General features: G+C 38.5%; 1 protein-coding gene across 8 annotated transcripts in view; it reads left to right on the plus strand.

Moving 5' to 3' along the window:
- The window catches only part of LOC102218820 (ryanodine receptor 1-like), a 127,378-nt gene that overhangs the window by 29,654 nt on the left and 76,406 nt on the right, over positions 1-21,318 (plus strand). For all 8 annotated transcript variants that reach the window (XM_023351631.1, XM_023351626.1, XM_023351629.1 and 5 more), the window contains 26 exons: positions 1,133-1,229; positions 1,310-1,384; positions 2,341-2,497; positions 2,591-2,755; positions 3,257-3,378; positions 3,493-3,679; positions 4,499-4,634; positions 4,730-4,825; positions 5,659-5,777; positions 5,881-6,014; positions 7,298-7,539; positions 9,101-9,293; positions 10,065-10,281; positions 10,361-10,465; positions 11,664-11,767; positions 11,853-11,936; positions 12,724-12,883; positions 12,973-13,120; positions 14,000-14,205; positions 15,072-15,246; positions 16,089-16,297; positions 17,325-17,671; positions 18,619-18,754; positions 18,834-18,994; positions 20,474-20,636; positions 20,708-20,794. In XM_023351631.1, the coding sequence (XP_023207399.1) occupies positions 1,133-1,229; positions 1,310-1,384; positions 2,341-2,497; positions 2,591-2,755; positions 3,257-3,378; positions 3,493-3,679; positions 4,499-4,634; positions 4,730-4,825; positions 5,659-5,777; positions 5,881-6,014; positions 7,298-7,539; positions 9,101-9,293; positions 10,065-10,281; positions 10,361-10,465; positions 11,664-11,767; positions 11,853-11,936; positions 12,724-12,883; positions 12,973-13,120; positions 14,000-14,205; positions 15,072-15,246; positions 16,089-16,297; positions 17,325-17,671; positions 18,619-18,754; positions 18,834-18,994; positions 20,474-20,636; positions 20,708-20,794 (4,025 nt within the window). The remainder of the gene's footprint in view (positions 1-1,132; positions 1,230-1,309; positions 1,385-2,340; positions 2,498-2,590; positions 2,756-3,256; positions 3,379-3,492; positions 3,680-4,498; positions 4,635-4,729; positions 4,826-5,658; positions 5,778-5,880; positions 6,015-7,297; positions 7,540-9,100; positions 9,294-10,064; positions 10,282-10,360; positions 10,466-11,663; positions 11,768-11,852; positions 11,937-12,723; positions 12,884-12,972; positions 13,121-13,999; positions 14,206-15,071; positions 15,247-16,088; positions 16,298-17,324; positions 17,672-18,618; positions 18,755-18,833; positions 18,995-20,473; positions 20,637-20,707; positions 20,795-21,318) is intronic.

The following is a 21,318-nucleotide window of genomic DNA, read 5'->3' on the forward strand; positions in this document are numbered from 1 at the left end:
CTGGTGGCCCGCCAGGCTTATAATGCACAAGGGGAAACCCTGCTAATAATATGTCTTTACTGTATATCTTAGGGCGCATTCACACCAGCCATGTTTAGTCCAATTTAATCAAATTCCAGTTCACTAGTAGAAAATCCATTAAATGCGCAATTAAGCTCTAATGCAGACAAAAATAGTGAACTCTAAAACCTAGATCTAAGTTCGGTTGAAGTGAACTGTGGTTCGAATCCATATGTGAATGCCAAACTGGGACCAGAGACCGGTATAAAAGCAGGAAGTGGATTATAGAGCAGGGCATTCTGGGTAAATACAACCAAACCAAACAAGTGTCTATTGCTAGAGGGAGAAATGGGTCTTAGATTTTTACCAAAAACAAAAGTGAAATCCTACAACCGCTAAAATTTGAGCCTAGTCCATTTTTGCTTACATTTTGTGAAGAAGGAAGTTGTGTTAAATGTCTTCTTGAGAGGTTTTTATGTCAGTGGTTCTTGGTGCAGCACCCCCGCAGGCGAGGAGGGGAACAGGTTTTTGAAATAGTTTGGTTTGTTTGATGCAGTGCAGTGAGAAAGCAAACTGCAGCAGTTTAAAACTTAACAAATGTTTGTTTAAAACTTAAACATTTGGTCCCAAATCAACCCAAGTCTACCAGACTATGAGGTTTGAAAACACCCTTTGATACGTTATATGAGAAATAACTCCAAATTTGGAGTTATGTTCTTCAGAAAAGTCCATGAATATGTGGGCTACACTGTAATTAGTGTTATTTTGTTAACTGTTTGGGGTTTTATTGCTATGATTGAGAAGTTTATACTCTCTTATACATCAGATGGAAACACTGATGTGGAGTTCATCAGGGTTCTGTGTTGCTATATTCAGCAATGTGTTGAATATAGCAATGTGTAAGAGCACATTTATACTGATTTTTAAAGATCACTGTACCTTAAATCAATAAATATAAAACAAAAAAAATAATCTTTAATAAACATTGTTAAAGGGAACACCATGGATTTATGAATTGAACAACAAATTTACTAGTTAGGCTGAGTCATACTCATAGTCAGCTGATTCTTTAGACAGAACAACAGATTCAAAGCTAACAGGCTAATTTTGGTTTGTTTGTTGGTTCTTCCAGGATATCTGACGGGGGGTCACGTCCTCAGGCTGTTCCACGGCCACATGGACGAGTGTCTGGCCATCCCTACGCCAGAAGAAGGAGAGGAGAAACGCAGGTGAGCAGAAATGAAACCTGGAGGTGTTGTAAAGTGTGACGCTCCCGGCGTGTAACGTTTCTGCGGTCGCTCTGCTGCAGGACGGCTCACTACGAAGGCGGTGCAGTGTGCAGTCAGGCTCGGTCCCTGTGGAGGCTGGAGCCGCTCAGAATCAGGTGACGTCATGAGAATCGCATCTCTGCAATGATTGGTTGCTTAAGTTTACGTGAAACGTGGAGAAGGTGTGACCTGGTGACGCATCCTGCTCATTTGTGACAAGGGTACATTAGCGGTGGGCAAAAAAATTTATATCACAATATATTTTATTTAAATACCTTTATAACAATATCACAAACAATTTTCTTGGGATTTTCTTTTTGGGGGGGATTTTGGTTAAATAAATGTGTGACTTCAAAACAACTTTTTTAACTTTATGAACAGACACTAGAATAAAAAATATTTATACTGATTTTACAAATCAGTATAAATGATGTATTTTGTATAAATATATCCAAAATACATATATGTTGAATATATATTATGTATGTATTTTGTATGTATATTAGATAGTTGTTGGCCAAAATTAGTTTGCATTTATATTTATGTTACATATAAATATTTATATTTATACAAACATGTACAAAATCACACAATATTTTCTGACAATATTAATTCCTCAATATTGATGAAAAAGTTCAAATTCTATTGGTAGATTATTTAATGGAAAAATGTTTGTTATAAGTGAATTGATTTATTTTTAACTAGAACTTATTCATTAACATTGAAGAATTATTAAATTAAAACAAGGTCCTATTTCTTGCTGAAAATTTACTAATAAGTTCTTCTTTCTTATTTTAAGTGAACTAAGATATTTGCACTAGAAACTAAACCAAAAATACTTGGTATTTCTGTTTGTATCGATTTCATCACAGTAGAAGACACTTAAAAAAATGTTTTTAACCTTGTTAAAGATCATCTTGGGATTATAATTTCGACATTACTGCACCGTTGTACTATCTTTTAAATTATTTTTCAAGCACCAACGTCAGCGCTTCCTGAATGTATTCGATCAGGCCTCTCAGCATGTTGTTGTTGACATTGTTAAGTTCTGGTTTCTGTTTGCTGTCTGCAGTTGGAGCGGCAGCCACATGAAATGGGGCGTGTCCTTCCGTATTCGTCACATCACCACGGGTCGGTACCTCTGTCTGGATGACGACAAGGTCCTGATGGTGGTGGACCCGGAGAAGTCAAACACCAAAATGTCTGCATTCTGCTTTCGTATCTCAAAGGTCGGGTTTAGTTGGGGTTTTTTTTTGGACGTCTTTCACACCCCGTCGTTTTCTCTCCGGCCGCTCTGATTGTTAGTTTCTGTCCCTGAGCAGGAGAAGGTGGACGTGTCTCAGAAACGGGACGTTGAGGGAATGGGAATTCCTGAGATAAAGTACGGCGAGTCCATGTGTTTCGTTCAGCACGTGTCCACAGGACTGTGGCTGACGTACGCCGCCCTGGACGCTAAGGCCGCTCGGCTAGGAACCATGAAGAGAAGGGTGAGAATTAGTCCAGCATGTCTGACCAGCAACGTTTTGATGGCTGGCTCAAAATTTAAAAACGTTTAAGAATAGAGGGACGTTATGGCACTATATTTAGATTCTGCAAATCTGATTGTAACACGTTTTCCAAACTGTGAACTGAATTACAGATAAAAACATGTATATATTGTCAAACGCGTGTTTTTTTCCAGTAGCACATAAAGCGGTTAGACCAACGGAACAAATTTGCTGGAATTCCATTTGTGTTGCTAGGTAACCGGCGTTGGGCTGGCCGGGGTTGCTAGGTAACGGGGAAGTGCCTCATGGTTATGACTCAGTAATCAGAAGGTTTGGCAACAGTTTTGTTTACTTATTAACTTATTCCCATAAAATGTCTGGGTGGTTTTGTTTCATGTATATGGACTGTTTCTAGAAGCAGTTGGGACCCAAATGGACGTTCAAAACAAAGTGAAGCGTAGAATTTTAGCTGCTAAATTATTGTGTTGTCTGTGTTTTCAGGTCATTCTGCATCAGGAAGGCCACATGGATGACGCTCTAACTGTGTCCCGCTCCCAAACCGAGGAGTCTCAGGCTGCTCGGATGATTTACAGCACCACAGGACTCTTCAGGCAGTTCATCAAGTACGTTCACAAGTCCTACAACTCAAATATGTGGAATAAAAATTTATTCCTCTAGTCGGAAGGATACGGGACTTTAGTTTGGGTAAAATGTGACTTTTATTTGCTGTCCTCCAGGGGATTGGACTCTCTGAGTGGGAAGAACAAGTCTCCAGGGTCGGTGTCGCTTCCCCTGGAGGGAGTCATCCTCTCCCTCCAGGATCTCATCTTCTACTTCCGGCCACCGGAGGAGGAACTGGAGCACGAGGAGAAGCAGACCAAGCTGCGCTCGCTACGCAACCGGCAAAACCTCTTCCAAGAGGAGGTAGGAGCCGAACCGCATTTAAAGGGCAACTAACCCCAGTGTGAAAGCAAAGCCCCGCCCCCTGGCAAATATAGAAAGATTACTACGAAGTGGGCGGAGCCAAGAGACACTGAGGGGCGTGGCCAACAGGTCAGTTAGGATAGAGCTACGGACTGTACGAAACATGTTCATTAAATTTTTTCATTCTTACACTGCCAAAACACAAAATCTTATCAAGTATTTCTGATAAAGCTTTTAGTGAAAATAACTCAGTACATTTGAAATAAGATAAAAATGACAGAAAAGTAACTTTTCAGCCAGCTTTCTAGAGTTCTGCTTTGGTTGCTAGGTAACGAGAATGGGCTCAAGTGGGGTTGCTAGGTAACGGGGCAGTGCCTCGTGCTTGCAACTTATTAATAAAGAGATTTTTGAAACAGCTCATTTTCCAAATACCAAACACATTAACTTATTGCCAGAAAACGACCTGGTGCTTTATTTACATTTTTTAAATACTTCAGCTGTTTTTAGAAGCAGTGGTGACCCAAATAAAAGTACAAAAATGTGAAAAAGTGGATTTTTCCTGATAGGCCCCCATTAAATCCACTTTGTCACCATATTTGTCAACTTTTCAGACCATTGCAGTTACATTCCTTCAAAAAACCTACTAGTGTGCCGCTGTAAACAGTAGGAAAATTCGATGGAAGGAAGGCACCGCAGGGACGAATTTGGGCAAAATATTGCAGAACTAAACAAATTAAAATTTTCAGACTCTTCTGAATTATCTCAATATTTCCTTTTCTAAACATCCCCAACAAAAACATCACTTTTGTTTTACTCTAGGGAATGATCACCATAGTGTTGGAGTGCATCGACCGGCTGAACGTCTACAACACCGCTGCTCACTTTTCTGAATTTGCCGGCGAAGAGGCGGCCGAGTCCTGGAAGGAGATCGTCAACCTCCTTTATGAACTGCTGGGTGAAGAAAGAAACCTCAAACTCTGGAAATTCACACAGAGTAATACCTCTGTTAGACAAATGATCAGTATTACTCTTTGTTTTTCCACCTCACAGCTTCTCTTATCAGAGGGAATCGTTCGAATTGTGCGTTGTTCTGTGACAATCTGGACTGGCTGGTCAGCAAACTGGATCGTCTGGAGGCTTCCTCCGGTAAGCTACTGGAAAGATTCATTAATGTTTGTTAGTGGTAGGAATTTAAAAAATATTTAATCAAGTTAACTGCAGGGCCTATATTCAATAAATCTAAATTAATTGCAACAAAATAAGCAACATTTTTAATTCAAAAACCCCTTTTGCTGCTAAATTATTGAATAAATAGACATATGAGCTCAAAAACAACTTATTTAATGTTTTTAATTATTTAAATATTATTCAGCTTTCCAGTGTTTCAAGAACTTCTTCAGAAATGCCAATTGTGGATGCTAACAATTTTTTGTTTTTAAGCATATGCACTGACTGATGGCACCTTTTAAATTTCGCTGTCCTTGTGACAATGACAATAAAGATTTTATCTATCTATCTTATCTATCTAACATTAGCATTAGGGACATCTGTGTTAGCTAAAGCAACTTTAGCATTGAGATGCTATTTTAGGCTTGACAGGCTAACTCCATTTAGCACAACTTTAACACAACAATAGTATTTTCCAGCGTCCCATCAGGTTGTTTTTACAAGCAAAAATTTACCCCCAGTGAGCCAAGAGAAGCAGTTTTGTCATCTATTACTGATGTTTGCGGATGTTGTTGTGCGTCAGATTTACGGTTGTACCGGAAACCTGCAAATAAGGTCCCAGCCAGAACTTCCTATGTCCAAAAAAAAGAGATTAATTAAAATGAATATAATAAATGATCAAAATTAATGTGTTAAACTACATGTAGTTTTCTTCCTGATATGTTCTTTGTACATTTTCTGGCTTCTTCTGTATAGTTTTTTTTTGGTATATCCTCACAGGAATGTTAAAATCCTCCATTGTTTACATTCAGGAATCCTGGAGGTGCTGTACTGCGTCCTGATTGAAAGTCCAGAAGTTCTGAACATCATCCAGGAGAACCACATTAAGTCCATCATCTCTCTGCTCGACAAGCATGGAAGGAACCACAAGGTCCGCATTTGGCCTGTGGAATATAATCATGCTTTAAATTCTGTTTTTGATCTTAAAAACTTGGAGGTGGTTCTAACGTGTTCTAACCTATTTGTTCCTTTAGGTTCTGGATGTCCTGCGCTCTCTGTGTGTGTGTAACGGTGTTGCTGTGAGGTCCAACCAGAACCTCATCACAGAAAACCTGCTGCCAGGTCGAGACCTCCTGCTGCAAACCAACATCGTCAACTACGCCACCAGGTCTGAAAATGGCGTATTATGCTAATGCTAATTTATTTTGTCATTTATTTTTTATGAAGCCTCTGAAGCACTCAGAAATGTGATCACATTGTGTCTTTCCCACAGCTGATGGTAGTAAAGAGGCTCAAATCCTTTTAAAAACATGTTTTTGTGCTAATTTGTTTCAGATAGTGGCTGGAACAGTTACCTAAAAGGCTAGCAGCGCTAACCCTAAAGCACTAATCATTAGTTCCGCTAATGCTAACGTGCAGCGCTACACCAACATAGTAGTTAGCAGGAGCTAATGCTAAAGAGCTCACTTCGATTCGAACTTCATCCACTCTTGAAAGACTACAACTCTACAGCACCATTTTAATTTTGACATTATAACTTTCACGCTCTATAACGCCCTTAGGTATTGTATTGATGTTTATATCTTGTTCTCTACTAACCATGTTTTATTTTGTCCCTGTATGTTTCTTGTTTGAAATAAAGTTATTGGGGGTAAAAAGAGAACATGAGAACAAGAAATGTTAACATAAAATAAGAGCATGAATATAAACATTTGACTTCCTGAAGGATTTTTAATAACATAATAACCAAAACTTTAACGCTGATTTTTAACTTTATTGATCTGGAACTTTACTAAACACCCAAGTAAATTAGCGGTCAAGAATTGATGCGTAAAATTAATTTAATAGAAGCTAAATGTGGTGAATGTTTTCAAAGCTAGGCAACAGCTAAACTAAAAATTAGTGCATTAGAATTTACCTGGAAAAATTAATTTATGACATGCTAGGTGTGTGAAATATTTTCAAAACTAGCAAAATTTGCCTGGAAAAATGAAGGTTAAGCTAGTTCTCTAAACCTTTTCAAAGTTAGGAAAAACGTTAAGCTAAAATTTAGCTTTGATATTAACACATTGAAATTTACTCAGAAAAATACATTTAGGAGAATCTAAGTGTGTTAAACATTTTTAAAATGAGCAAAAGTGCTAAGTTAAAAATTAACATAGGTATTAGCACATTAAAATTTGCCTGGAAAAATGTAGGTGAAGCTAGTTCGCTAACTGTTTTCAAAGTTAGGAAAATCGCTAAACAAAAAATTAGATCGGCCATTATCGCATTAGAGGACGTTTGCCCACCACTGGTTTTGATATGTGTTGACAGGATTCATCTGTTGAGTTAGCTGTGATTTTAGGCTTAAATCAAATTAAAAATTTTTCTGGAAAAGCTCCGGAAAATATCAGCTAAAATTCGAAGAGATGCTAGCTTAAGTAACTGTGAATGTTGCTTCTGTCTCAGCGTGAGGCCAAACATCTTCCTGGGTACCTGTGAGGGCTCCACGCAGTACAAGAAGTGGTACTATGAGATGATTGTGGACTACGTGGAGTCGTTTGTGACGGCGCAGGCCACACACCTGCGCGTGGGCTGGGCCATGACCGAGGGCTACAGCCCCTACCCTGGAGGAGGCGAAGCCTGGGGGGGAAACGGTGTCGGAGACGACCTCTACTCCTACGGCTACGATGGGCTGCATTTATGGTCAGGTAGGATGTTTTGTTTGTTTTACCTGTTTTGTTTATTACAATGTCAGGGATTTACACAGACGGAATGAATTCAAAAGGATTCTTAATTTATTAAAATAAAGTCACAAGATGTTTTAGAAAAATTATGAATTTTGCCCAAAACAGATTTCAACTCATGTATAGAGTCTGTTGCAATAAGCAATAAATAAATTAATCGTGTGACAAATTAAAATGAGCCCAATAATTTTAATTTGCATGATTATTTTTCTTTTTCTACAAAAAACTGGACAAACAAAGCCTCCAGTCTGGTGGTTTGGTCTCAACTAGCAATTTTCTGAAGGGCAATTTTGTTTACAGACCCTTCATAATTCATTTTATTTGTTTATTCTGGATATTTAAAATGTTTTTCAGTTCCATTAAACGTTCATTAGAATTTAAAGTTTATTGATATTTGAGAATTTTGTCTTTCAACTGTATTGCTTGAAAATTGTCTCAAAACAACAATATTATCATTTATCACAACAACTTCTGGGACAATTTATCTGGCCTATAAATGACAAATAACAAATTAATATTCAAAAACTTAAAAGACAAGCAAACACTGGTCATAATAATAATAATAGTAAGTCATTTTTAAATAAAACAAGTACTATTTGAACAGAACTAGCTGGCCTAAGCAAATGAAAAACTAAACAAACAGTAAACTGATTTACAAACAAATTATCAATCATTTTAATATTTAAAAATTACATCATCAGACAGACCAAAATATAAAGTTAAGTGGAAATTTTTTTTATTTTAAGGGTCAAAATGGCAATAATTCATATAAGTAACAAAAAAATAACAAAATCAGGCAAAATAAATATTTTCTAATTCAGTTTCTTTCGATATAAAACTTCTAAAACTTTAACAAAAATTGCAGGTGAGTGTCTGTTTCTGGTGAACTTTTGGTTAAAACATGTTTGTTTTTCATCCATTAAAATTCCTGGGTAGAAGGTCCAGAAATTTTACTCAAGAGTAGCAATGCTTGATAATAAAATTACTCAAGGGCGTGCCTTGGTGGCGGAGGGGTTAGCACGACCCACATTCAGAGGCAACGTGGCCTCGACGCGGCCGTCGCGGGTTCGACTCCCGGATCCGACGACGTTTACCGCATGTCTTCCCCCCTCTCCTTCTGACTTTCCTGTCAGCCTACTTTGAAAAAGGGACACCAGAGCCCACAAAAAGACCCCTTGTGGGGCGATAAAAAACAAATAGAAAAAAAAAATAATAATAATAATAAAATTACTCAAAGTACATTGTGGTAAAGTTACTCCTAAAAATACTTTTTTTTTTTCAAAAAAGTTACTCAATGTAATTCAGTAAGTGTAACTGGTTACTACCTGACACTAAAAATAACATTATTTAACGTTAAGAGTTACGGGAATAAAAACAATTAAAAACTGTCCAGTTATTAACATAAAAACTCATTTTAAAAATGACAAAAACAGAAACATCACCATTGATCACTATCTCAGGTGTGACTTACTCATAAACGCCGGTGCTGCTGCAGGTGTCGTTGACCCTTTGCTGTGTCGTCCAGGTACGGTGGCCCGCCAGGTGGCGTCGCCCAGCGCTCACACTCTTGCGGCGGATGACGTCGTCAGCTGCTGCCTGGACCTGAGCGTGCCCAGTATCTCGTTCCGCATCAACGGCCATCCGGTTCAGGGCATGTTCGAGAACTTCAACGTGGACGGTCTCTTCTTCCCGGTCATCAGCTTCTCCGCTGGAGTCAAGTCAGTTCAGATCATCAATGATTTATGATCCTCTGATGTTTGTTTGAGTTAAATTACATGTATTTTCTCTAACTAATTCACAGTTTAATGGGGAAATTTTGAGTCAATGCAGTGATAATGTTTCATTTAATCCAATTTTTCTCCTTCACTGGAATTTACATAGAAAACTGCAGAGGTTCTTTACATTTTCTGTCATTAACTGACATGTTTCTCGAGTTAAAAAGTGTTTAAAGTTAACAGGAAATCTGAAAATATAACTTGATAATTATGTTTTATTCGAAGACTGGAAGATTAATACCTAAACAAAAGCAGAGATTACAAAGAAACTAAAATAAATAAACAATGCTTAGCCTGGTAGCCTGCCAGGCTTTTAATACACCGAGGAAAACCCTGAAACTTCATTGTATTTCACTGGACTTTTATGCGATACAGAATGGTGTCCAAAGTGCGGTTCGGGGGCCATGTGTGGCCTTTCTGGGTGATTTTATGTGGTCCGCATTCACTATACAAAAATGGAGCAAATTTGATTTTCCAACTTGAGGTTGGAGATTGATGCAGAAAAATTTAAATTTTCAGAAAAGATACTGATAAATTCACATCAACATTTGTTAGTAATGTTTTACACTTTTACTTTAAGGTCACAGTAATTAGAAATGTTAGTTTTGAATCATTGCTGGTAGTTTTTTTGTCCCTTTTAAACAAGCTAGAAGAGTCTTTATTAATGTCTCAGTTTAAAAAAGACGAGGCCTTCTTCTGTTTGTGTGACCTCAGAGTTCGGTTCCTTCTCGGCGGTCGACATGGAGACTTTAAGTTCATGCCGCCGCCAGGCTACGCACCGTGTTACGAGGCCCTGCTGCCCAGAGAGAGGATGCGCATCGAACCCATCAAGGAGTACAAGCACGACTTTGACGGTGTGCGCAACCTTCTGGGTCCCACGCTGTCCCTCACCCACACCTCATTCACCCCCTGCCCAGTGGACACGGTGCAGGTACCACTGTTTGGTCAGGACACAGCATCATTTACCAGTTTTCTGTTGCCTGATTGCTAGTTTCATATTTCCTGCTTAGATTGTGTTGCCACCACATCTGGAGCGTATCAGAGAGAAGCTGGCAGAGAACATCCACGAACTTTGGGCGGTGACTCGCATTGAGCAGGGCTGGACCTACGGCAGCGTAAGTACAATCTCAGCCACTGTAAGAGTGTTCTCACACCTGATAGTCCGGTAGATTCGGTCCAATATGGACCAAAGTTGTAACATTTGTTACATTTTCGGCTGGTGTGGTCCTCTTTCTCTCTGCAATGTGTCAAACGATTCAAACTAACTGAAAAACCTGTTCCCCTCCTCGCCTGTGGGGGCGCTGCATCAAAAAGACACTGAGCACAACTTTCTTTTTCATAAAATGTAAACAAAATTAACTTGTGTCAGATTTTATTGGTTGAAGGATTTCTTTTTTGTCTTCAGTAAAAGACCATGACACATTTCTCCCGTTAGCGCTAAACTAGCGCGTTTGTTTTTGTTGTATTTATCCAGAGTGCTCTGAGCTGTAGTCCGCTTGCTGCTTTTGGAGCATTCTCCATTTAAGATGTATCTAAGGATATTTTCACTTCTGATAGTCCAGAAGTGAGGGAATACAAAGTTGCAACATTTGTTACATTTGTAGCTGCTGCGGTTATCTTTCTCATCGCATTGAGTCAAACAAACCAAACTCTTTGAAAAACCTGTTTCCCTCCTCGCCTGTGGGGGCGCTGTACCAAGAACCATTGAAGGAAACAAGACAGAAAACTCTGAAGAAGACACTCAGCACAAAATGTAAAGACAAATTTAGTTGCATCAGATTTTAGCATTTGTAGGATTTCTCTTTTGTCTTTGGTAAAATACTATGAGGCATTTCTCCAGCTAGTGCTAGACTAGCTTGTTTGTTTTGGTTGTATTGACCCAGAATGTAGTTCACTTCCTGGTTTTGGAGCAGACTGCGGTCCGCTTGGTGTTCACATGCATTCGAACCACACTAAAGATCACTTCAACCGAACTGAGGCCGAGGTTTGTAGCTGGACCAGAGTTTGCTTTTTGTTCTGAATCAGTTTGATTAGCATCCACACCTCCCCAAGCGAGCCGAACTTTCTAGACAAACCAACTGTAGTTTGGTTAAAGTGGACTAAACACTCACCTTTAAGTATTTAAATACTTCCTGAAACACTGACATGTACATCCAGTTAATAACATGTCAGGTTATATTTTGTTTATCTGGCTTAATATGAAACCACTATAAAAGCCCTGATTTATGAGTCAAGATTCATACAAAACGATCCATGAATTCTTTCCAACTGTAGTTTTCTACCTTTGTGCCATAATTTTGTGTTTCTCCACAGTTCAGGGATGACAACAAGAAACTTCATCCTTGTTTGGTGGATTTCCAAAGTCTTCCTGAACCAGAGAAGAACTACAACCTGCAGATGTCAGGGGAGACTCTCAAGTGAGTTTGAAGTTTGCTGATCAGGTTGTGTCCAAGTCAGGAATTATGTACCCCATAAATCCTCTGAATTCATGTTTTCCCACAGGACTCTACTGGCTTTGGGTTGCCATGTTGGCATGGGGGATGAGAAAGCAGAAGAAAACCTCAAGAAGATCAAGCTCCCCAAGACGTACAGAATCAAATCCATATCTCTGTTAGCAGTGGTGGGCACAATCCTGCTAATCCTTTAACACGCTAATAACTTAGCTAGTTTTTTGTTTAGCATTTTTGCTAACTTTGAAAATACTTAGCACACTTAGCTTCCTCTAAATTATGTTTTCAGGGTTAATTCAAAAGTACTGTTTTGTAAACTTCCCAACCAAAGCCCTATCATGGTCACTTAGCCAAAGTTAGCAGCAGAGTTAGCAATACTAAACAACTTTAAAACTGAAAGCATGAGTGAAAGGTCTGTTCCAAAGAAAGTAACAGATTTGACCCTGTGTAGAGCCGTGTCCGATGTTATACCACATGTTGTGCCATTGACAAATGGTTGATATCAAAACAGTTGAATTTAGCATTTTAATCAATCAATCAAGTATATCTGTATAGCACATTTCAGTAATGAGGCAGTTTATAGCGCTTTATGTCATAAAAACACAAAAAGAAAACAAGATACAGTCAGTAATTAAGAAACCAGTAACAAATATTAAATTTTTTCCATTTATTATAGTTAAAAAGCAACTGTAAACATGTGGGGTCTTAGCCTTGATTTAAAGGAGCTCAGCTTTAGCATTAGCATCTGCTTAATACTATGTTGGTATAACGCTTTAGTCTTAGCAGAACTAATGCTTATAATTAGTGCTTTAGGGTTAGCGGAGCTAGCATTTTAGCTAGTGGTGCCCTCCACTGTCTGTTTGCGTATAAACTGTTGGATAATCTGTTCTGTTGGCCTGAACATGAGTTTCTCTGTCCATTAGCTACGTGATGACCAACGGCTACAAACCCGCACCTCTCGACCTCAACCACGTCAAACTCACACCGAACCAGAATCAGCTTGTGGAGAAGTTGGCAGAAAATGGCCATAATGTTTGGGCGAGGGACCGGGTACGCCAAGGATGGACCTACAGCATTGTGCAGGTGAAACTGTTTCCAATCTTTTAGCTCTAATGTTCAAACACTCCAAGACCAAGAGTTTCACAATGAAATTCCTACACTACAACCTGTAGGATATCGTGAATAAGCGAAACCCTCGTTTGGTACCATACAACCTGCTGGACGAGAGAACGAAGAAAACCAACCGAGACAGCGTTAATAACGCTGTCCGCACACTCATTGGCTACGGCTACAACATTGAGCCTCCAGATCAAGAGAGCAGTAAGTTGGTTCATCTTGTTATTGACCCTTTGCACGTAACGTCACGCTCTTCAAAACGCCGCCCACTCCGCCATGACAGACGTCAAAACAACCAGTGCGTTCTTTTGAATAAAACTAGTCTAAAAACAGACATTTGTAACCTAATATCACCTCTATTTAGTTGATTTCACTTTAAAAAATAGCCAAACAGTGCTGCGCAAAACTTATAATTTTATTTTATAACTTTTAATGAGGAAAGATGCATCGGAGATGGATTGCAGCCATCAATCATAATAACTGTCAGCCCTCGGTGCAATTAGCAATGAACACTTTTTACAAGGTAAGAAGGTTAATGTTCATATGCTTAATGAGCAAATATGATTAGAAAGATATCAAATATCTCATTATGGAAAAGGTACACCATTGGTAACCATGGAGACAATGCCGCATGTATGGAAAAAACTAGTTAGCATCTCGTCCTCTGTACGTTTTTAAGGCTCCTCCGGTGTTTAGGGGAAACGTCTTTTGTGACAAAATTATATAAATGTGGTGTGAATTCAGGCAAAGTCGGTAATTTGATCAACACGTCAGGAGGGAGGAAGTATGGCTCTGTTTTTAAGCTAACCGTTTCCAGCTTTTGTAAATACCTCCATCCATGAGCCCCAACCAGGTGTGTTACATTCACAGACAAATTAGCTCGACTCGAACAAGAAGAAGCCATGAATAAACTGGCAAAGACAACTTGGGAAAACAATTTCAGTCGCTCAGTTCAATACTCCGGATTCTCACTTAAAAATGTCCAACATGGCGCCTTGAATGATTAAGCAGCGTTGTTGTAAAGGTTCAATAAGAATCTCTCATTTTCCTTGGATGTCTCACCTGTTTGCTTTTATGCTGCAGCTGGCCACGGCCTTGAGAACACGCGCGGGGACAAGGTCCGCATCTTCAGGGCCGAGAAGTCCTACGCCGTCACCCAAGGGAAGTGGTACTTTGAGTTTGAAGCCGTAACAACCGGAGAGATGAGAGTGGGCTGGGCCCGTCCCTGTGTCCGCTCCGATACTGAGCTTGGAGCCGATGAACTGGCTTACGTCTTCAATGGCAACAAGGTCAGTCTGTGTCTTCAGTTTAATCTGAAGACAGATTAAAACTGTCTTTAAAAAAAAAAAAATATTATCAGAGTATTTTTATACTCTGATAATCCATATCAGAGTATAAAAATCCATATCAGAGTATAAAAATCATACAAACAGAAGCTATTGTGCTTCTTTAAATGTGTGGGGATATGGGCTAAACAAAACATGTAAATTACATATTTTGCACAAAATCATTCTTAGTCTGGTCAGTTTTAGGGCTTCTTGTCACTTTAAATCCAAATAAACTACTGCTGGAGCTCAGCTTGGGTTGCCAGGTGACGGACAAAGTTCTGTTGGGGTTGCTAGGTAACGGGCAGTGCCTGCTGATTTGTTACGTTACATTCCGAAGGTTTTTTAAATGCTCCAGACTAAAAAAAGTGCTTAATTTATTGCCAAAAAAACGACTGTATGTATATTTTATATGCTTGGCCTCATTTTAGAAGCAGGTGAGACTCAAGTGGAGGAACTAAAATGTGCAAAATGTCAGTTTTGCATAATAGGTCGCCTTTAAGTAATGCACAATCCACTGAAATAAACCACATTGATACAATTGGAATAAAATGAATATTTTTTATCTTTTTTATAAACAATTTCTCTTCAAAGTGTTACTTTTAAATAGGAGGTGCACATTAATATGTTGTTAAATCTTTTCCTGCATCATTTGAATTGAACTTTTTATTTATATACAGTGATTTTCTTATGTTTTTCCTTTTGTATTTACGATTTCTACAGTTCAATTAAAGTAATTAAAAAAATAAATCCCAGACCGTAATAACAAAGACAGACATGGCTGCTGAATTTTCGGGTGTTTGTTATTGTAAAGTTTTGATGTTTTCCAGGCTCAGCGTTGGCACGTCGGTAACGAGCCGTTCGGTCGGCAGTGGCTGTCCGGCGACGTCGTCGGCTGCATGATCGACCTGAACGAGATGAACATCATGTTCACGCTCAACGGGGAAATGCTGATCAGCGACTCCGGCTCAGAGATGGCTTTCAAAGACATCGAAATTGGGGAAGGTGATTTTATAAATCAGGAAAAAATAAATTAAGATTCAGATTCTGGCAAAGTAAGGAGTCATCAATCCTACAGGATGTTGCTCAGCTGTTTCAGTTTTCAGTCAAAAATAAAAAATAAATAAATTACAGAATGTTTTTGTTTATATCTTAAAATTCACACTTCATAATGTAGATCAGGGGTGGGCAACTCCAGGCCTGGAGGGCCTAAAAGTCTCCAGCAACTTTTAGATGTATCTCTACTTCAACACACCTGAGTCCAATAATGAGGTCATTAGCAGGATTCTGGAGAACCTGACTGCACTTAGCAGGTGATTCAGCTGCTGGATTCAAGCGTGTTGGACCAGGGAGACGTCTAAGATTTGCAGGACACCGAACCTCGAGGATCAGGATTGCCCTCCCCTGGTATAGATCCTAAATTATAGAATCAGCCTGAAAATTGTATTTCTAAAACAAATATCAACACACATCTGATTCTGCAAATAAATCTGCTGAGGTTCATCCTTCCTTCTTTTCTTACTTTATTGTTACCTTTCTTGTTCCCTTATTTCATTCAATATTTTCTCATTTCTTTCTCTATTTACTTATTTCTTTCTTGCTTCCTTCCTATTCTGAGTCCTTTCCTTCCCACCTTCTTTCTGTTCTTTGTTTTTTCCTTTCTTCCTTCCTTCTTTTCTATTCTCTGTCCTTTACTTCTTTTTTGTGTGTCTTTCCTTCCTTTCTTGTGCCCTTCTTTCCCATTTTGTGTCCTTCCTTTCTTCCTTGTGTCCTTCTTTCTGCCCTTTTTCCTTCCTTTCTTGTTTGTAGTCTCCTGATCTTTATTTTTGTGTTTTTCCCCCCGGCAGGTTTCATCCCAGTGTGCGCCCTCGGCCTGTCTCAGGTCGGCAGGATCAATCTCGGTCAGAACGTCAGCAGCCTGAGATATTTTGCCATCTGTGGCCTTCAGGAAGGATTCGAACCGTTTGCCATCAACATGAAGCGAGACATCACCATGTGGTTCAGCAAGAGTTTGCCGCAGTTCGTCCCCGTTCCCACGGACCATCACCACATCGAGGTAGCGCATCATTCAAATTTAATAAAGCTTTAACTTTAAATTTGAACAATATTTAGGTTCCGTTGCAGAATATGTCAATTCATAGGATATTCACTGAACACCGAGCTAAGCTACATTGTCACTGCGCGATCTGCTTAAAAAATACCTCATACTCACCACAGACCAGGAAATACCTTTATTTTTATAAAAATCACCTTTTTCATGAAATTAACTAAATGTCTGTCATACTGTACAAAACATTAATATATTATTGTATTTTTCTTCATGTTTGATTATTGTACACCACCAAATACATTTACTAGATTTCTCTCTTTTCAGAAGCAGTCTTGCAAAATGCAGTTAAACTGTTTTTATCTTTATGTCTTATTTTCTTTATATCATATACTATTTTTACAAAGTAAAAAAATAAAAACGAACGGAATGACGTGAAAGTTGTGGATAAAACAGGAAAGGTCACGCCACCAGCTTGGCTGCATTTAAAATATTTAAAACAAAAAACTAATCAATACACTGCAAAAAAATTAAATTTTACCAAGTATTTTTGGTTTAATTTCTTGTGCAAATAACTTAGTACGCTTGAAATAAGACACAAGTAACTTTTCTGCAAGATGCAGGCGCTTGTTTTAGGTAAATAATTAGTTAATATTAATAAAAAGTTTGAATTCAACTGGTAGAATATTCCACTGAGCCGTTACCTAGCAACCCCAGCCTGTTACCTAGCAACCCACTTCTAGTCCCACTGGCTGATCATTTCACTTATAACCTGAAAAAAGTGTTTTTTTATAACTGAAATAATCAACCAATGACTAGTTTTTAGTCAATATTAAGGAATCATTGAATTAAAACAAGCTCCTATATCTTGCTGAAAAGTTACTTGTAATTTAGTTTTTTCTTATTTCAAGTGTAATAAGATTTTTGCGCTAGAAAGTAGACCATTTTTGTCAGTGTAATCGTTGATGTTGACTGATATGAAGTGCTAATGTCGACCAGCTCTGATAATATCGACACTAAAAACATGTTCTCTCAGGTTTCCCGTGTGGACGGCACTGTGGACAGCGCCCCCTGTCTGAAGCTGACCCACAAGACGTTTGGTTCGCAGAACGCCAACACGGACATGATGTTCCTCAGACTGAGCATGCCCGTCCAGTTCCACGAAACATTCAAGGTCCCAGCCGGCACCACGCCGCTCACCCGGGCCCTCACTATTCCCGAGGAGGAGGTGGTGGTGGTAGAACCCGACTCCGAGTTCGAAGTTTTAAAGAAGTCTGCCAGTCGAAAGGAACAGGAGGACGAGAAGAAGGAGCCGTCTGTGCCGAAGGAGGTTTCTGTAGAAAACGAGAAGGACACCATGTCGGAAAAGGGGAAGAAAAAAGGGTAAAATTTCAAGATATTTCATTATCAAAGACTTTTAGATTAAAGTAGCATGTTTTTATACTTTCATTCTGGTTTCTACTGCTTCTAAAAATATCCCAAGAGCTTAAAAAAATACCCAGTCATTTGCAATAAGTAAATATTTTTGGTGTTTGGAAAATGAACCATCTGTAAGCCTCAGTCGTAATAAATCTATATCTGAGTTATAAGAAAACACTAGTTTCACACTAAGAAAATTTAAAAAAATAAAGTTACGAGAATAAAGTTCTAAAATTATGAGAACAAAGTCAAACAGACATTTAATAATATGAGCATAGTCATATCTGGAGAATAAAGTTTTGATATTTAGAGAAAAAAAGTCATAATATTATGAGAATAAAGTCATAAGATTTGGAGGATCATAATATTGCGGCTTTTCCTGGAATGCTTTATCTTTATTTTCATAAGACTTTCTTCTCGTGATATTACAACTTTAGTTCAGAATTTTATGACTTTATTCTAGAAATTATTTTTTTTTTACTGTCTTAGCATGGCCTTGATTCTCTGTCATACAAATCAGCAGGGACAGTCTGTTACCTAGCAACCCAAGCTGAGCTCCAGCACGTTTGGTCAGCTGTATGCACTGTACAACGGCTGCTGGTGAAGACAAATGCTTTGTCTTTTCCAGAAACCACTTGCTGCATTCTTGTTGGTTGTGCAGAGGGCTCTACTTCTACTTTTCAAAGACATACGGTTGTATAATTAGGCATCTGTTTGCAGCCATTTTTACGTACGATTGTAAAAGTTGAGTTGGGTGCGTGGCTAGCAGCAGCTTATTTAGATTTAAAGTGACAAGACGCCCTAAAAAAAGTCATTCTGATAGGAGCACGACAATCTTAAGCAAAAAATGTACCTGTAGGGTTTATGCTACATTTGGCATTACATTCCTTCTTTTCCACTGTGAAAAACAGATTCTTCTCCAAAGCCAAGAAAGCTGCCATGACACCTCTTGCTCCTCCTCCTGCGCCTCCAACCGTCCCCCGATTGGTTGAAGACGTGGTCCCAGACGACCGAGACGACCCAGAAATCATCCTCAGTACCACCACTGTGAGGAATCCTCAATCTCTGTTGCTCATCTCCAGAGGAGGAGGTGAATAATTCACACATTTTCTTCTTCTCCTGTCAGTATTATTACTCGGTGAGGATCTACGCTGGTCAGGAGCCGTCCTGCGTGTGGATTGGCTGGGTCACCCCTGACTACCACCAGTATGACCCCACCTTTGACCTCTCCAAGGTGCGCAACGTCACAGTGACTGTGGGAGATGATAAAGGCAACATTCACGACAGGTAAATGCATTTATATCAAAAAGAAAGTACATCCTCTTTCAGTTCTTAATACAGAATGTTATGCAATTTTTAGAGTTATTTAAATCCGACTTCAAAACACACAACAGGTTCCACACTGTCATTATTTATTTGGTAAAGATGAAACTGAATTATGTTAAAACCTAAAAATATTTCAGTAGCTTGAAGAGTCACATTTAGCAGTAATTTTTCTGTTTTGAGGAATTTTGGCCCACTTTTTTTCGAAGCGCTGTTTAATTTCTTGGATCAAATCATCAGCACTTCATCATCGTATTTAAAAGTGACTATGAGGAGTTTATCATATACTGCGTTTAGCTTAGCAACAAACAAAGCAAAGTAGGTTTTGACCGAACACCTCAATCTGGGTCTCATCTGTCCAAACGTCATTGTTTCCATTAACTTGCAGCCATGCTCGCATTTTCTTTTCAGACATGCTAGCTAACAATGTTAGGCACTGCTAGCTAAAGAGTTAGCTCTGCTAACCCTAAAGCACTAATCATAAACATTAGTTCTGCTAATGTTAACGTGCGATGCTACACAAACACAGTATTTAGCTAATGCTAAAGCGCTAAATAGTTAACGTCAATTCAGGCTATACAAACTTTAAGTCTCAATTTAACTTTAACTTTATAATTTAAATGTTCTATAACAGCATTAGATATATTAATTTTTATATCTTGTTCTCTGCTGTCCATGTTTTACTTTGTTTCTGTATAGTTCTTGTTTTAGAAAATAGAGAGAATGTGATGAGAGGAAATGGAACTGCTGCGTTAACAATCTTCACCCACTTCAAAATAAAAGCATGAATAAAAACATCTAACTATTAAATTATTAGCAGTTGATAACAAAAACTTCAACACGGATGTTGAACTTTACTCAACTGAATGTTTGCAAAACAGCCAAATAAATTAGTATTTAGTTGATTAATTTAGTAAAACGTAGCTAGAGCGCTAAACAAAAGATTAGCCTCACCGTTGGCTGATTAGCATAAGTTTGCCCACTACTGCTAACTGCGATCTTAGATGAATCTTTTGGGGTTTTTTGGTAAAAGAAAATAACAAGATCAAAATCTGTGATATGATTGAAAATTATTTGAATTTTACTTAACATCTGTACATTCAGACTTTGTACATTAAATCATATATTTTGTGAATATTTGTAAATTATCTCCACAAATAAGTGATTTTGATTTCAAATAAATCACAAAATCCTGGAGGGACTGATCAGTTTCAAAACATGTTCAATATTATTTAATTATAAGAAGTACTTATCAGATGCAGACACAAGTATTTATTAATATTTTAACAGTTTGTTAATGGGTTTTATAAATACCTTTTGTCACAACCGGCCCTTTAAGAAAATTCATGATCTTGAAATGAAATGAAAATGAGTTTGACAACCCACCATTAGATGTTTCATTCCTAAAACTCTGAAACCATGCTTGTGTTTTCATGCCTGCAGCATGAAGCACAGTAACTGTTACATGGTGTGGGGGGGAGACCTGGTCAGCAACCAGCAGACTCGCTTCAGCCAGGAAGACATGGTGATTGGCTGCCTGGTTGACCTGGCAACGGGACTCATGACCTTTACGGCCAATGGAAAGGAGATCAACACCTTCTACCAGGTAAGAAAAAGATGGGATTCTAATGTTAGCTCTGGTAGTTTCCAGAAGGTTTTACCATTTTTTTCCTTCAGGTGGAGCCAAACACCAAACTGTTCCCTGCAGTCTTCATCCAACCCACCAATCAGAACATGGCTCAGCTGGAGCTGGGCAAACTCAAGGTTAGAGAAAAAAGCTCACTTCAACCTCTGCTAACCAGATCTAAATATCCAATCGTATAAAAATCACAGTGCTCAGGTTTAAGACCTAGATAAACTAGTAATAGTTATATTGGTAACTAAGAACAATAGGAGGTTTTATTTTAAACTGGAAAGTAGAGTAAATGCAGGACTAATTATGGAAGGAATTTAATACATTTAAAAAAATAATAAGTAAACAGCACTTTTCACAGACATATAGATCACAAAGATAAACAATTAAAACAAAAACAAAAAAACTTTAAGCAAAAACCTGTCTGAAAAAAAATTACCTAGTTGTTTCTTAAAGGGGCAGTGTTATGCAAAAGCAACTTTTTTGTACTTTACATCAAGTTATATCATCCCGTCATCAAATCTTATTCCTTTATGCATGTTTGAGAAATCCTTTACTCTCTATGGCAACCATTCAGCTACTCAAAATGCCTTCGTGGACCAAGCTCCGCCTTCGTGGACCAAGCTCCGCCTTCGTGGACCAAGCTCTGCCTTCA

The sequence above is a fragment of the Xiphophorus maculatus genome, chromosome 18, assembly GCF_002775205.1.
Source record: "Xiphophorus maculatus strain JP 163 A chromosome 18, X_maculatus-5.0-male, whole genome shotgun sequence".
In the NCBI taxonomy this organism is placed as follows: domain Eukaryota; kingdom Metazoa; phylum Chordata; class Actinopteri; order Cyprinodontiformes; family Poeciliidae; genus Xiphophorus; species Xiphophorus maculatus.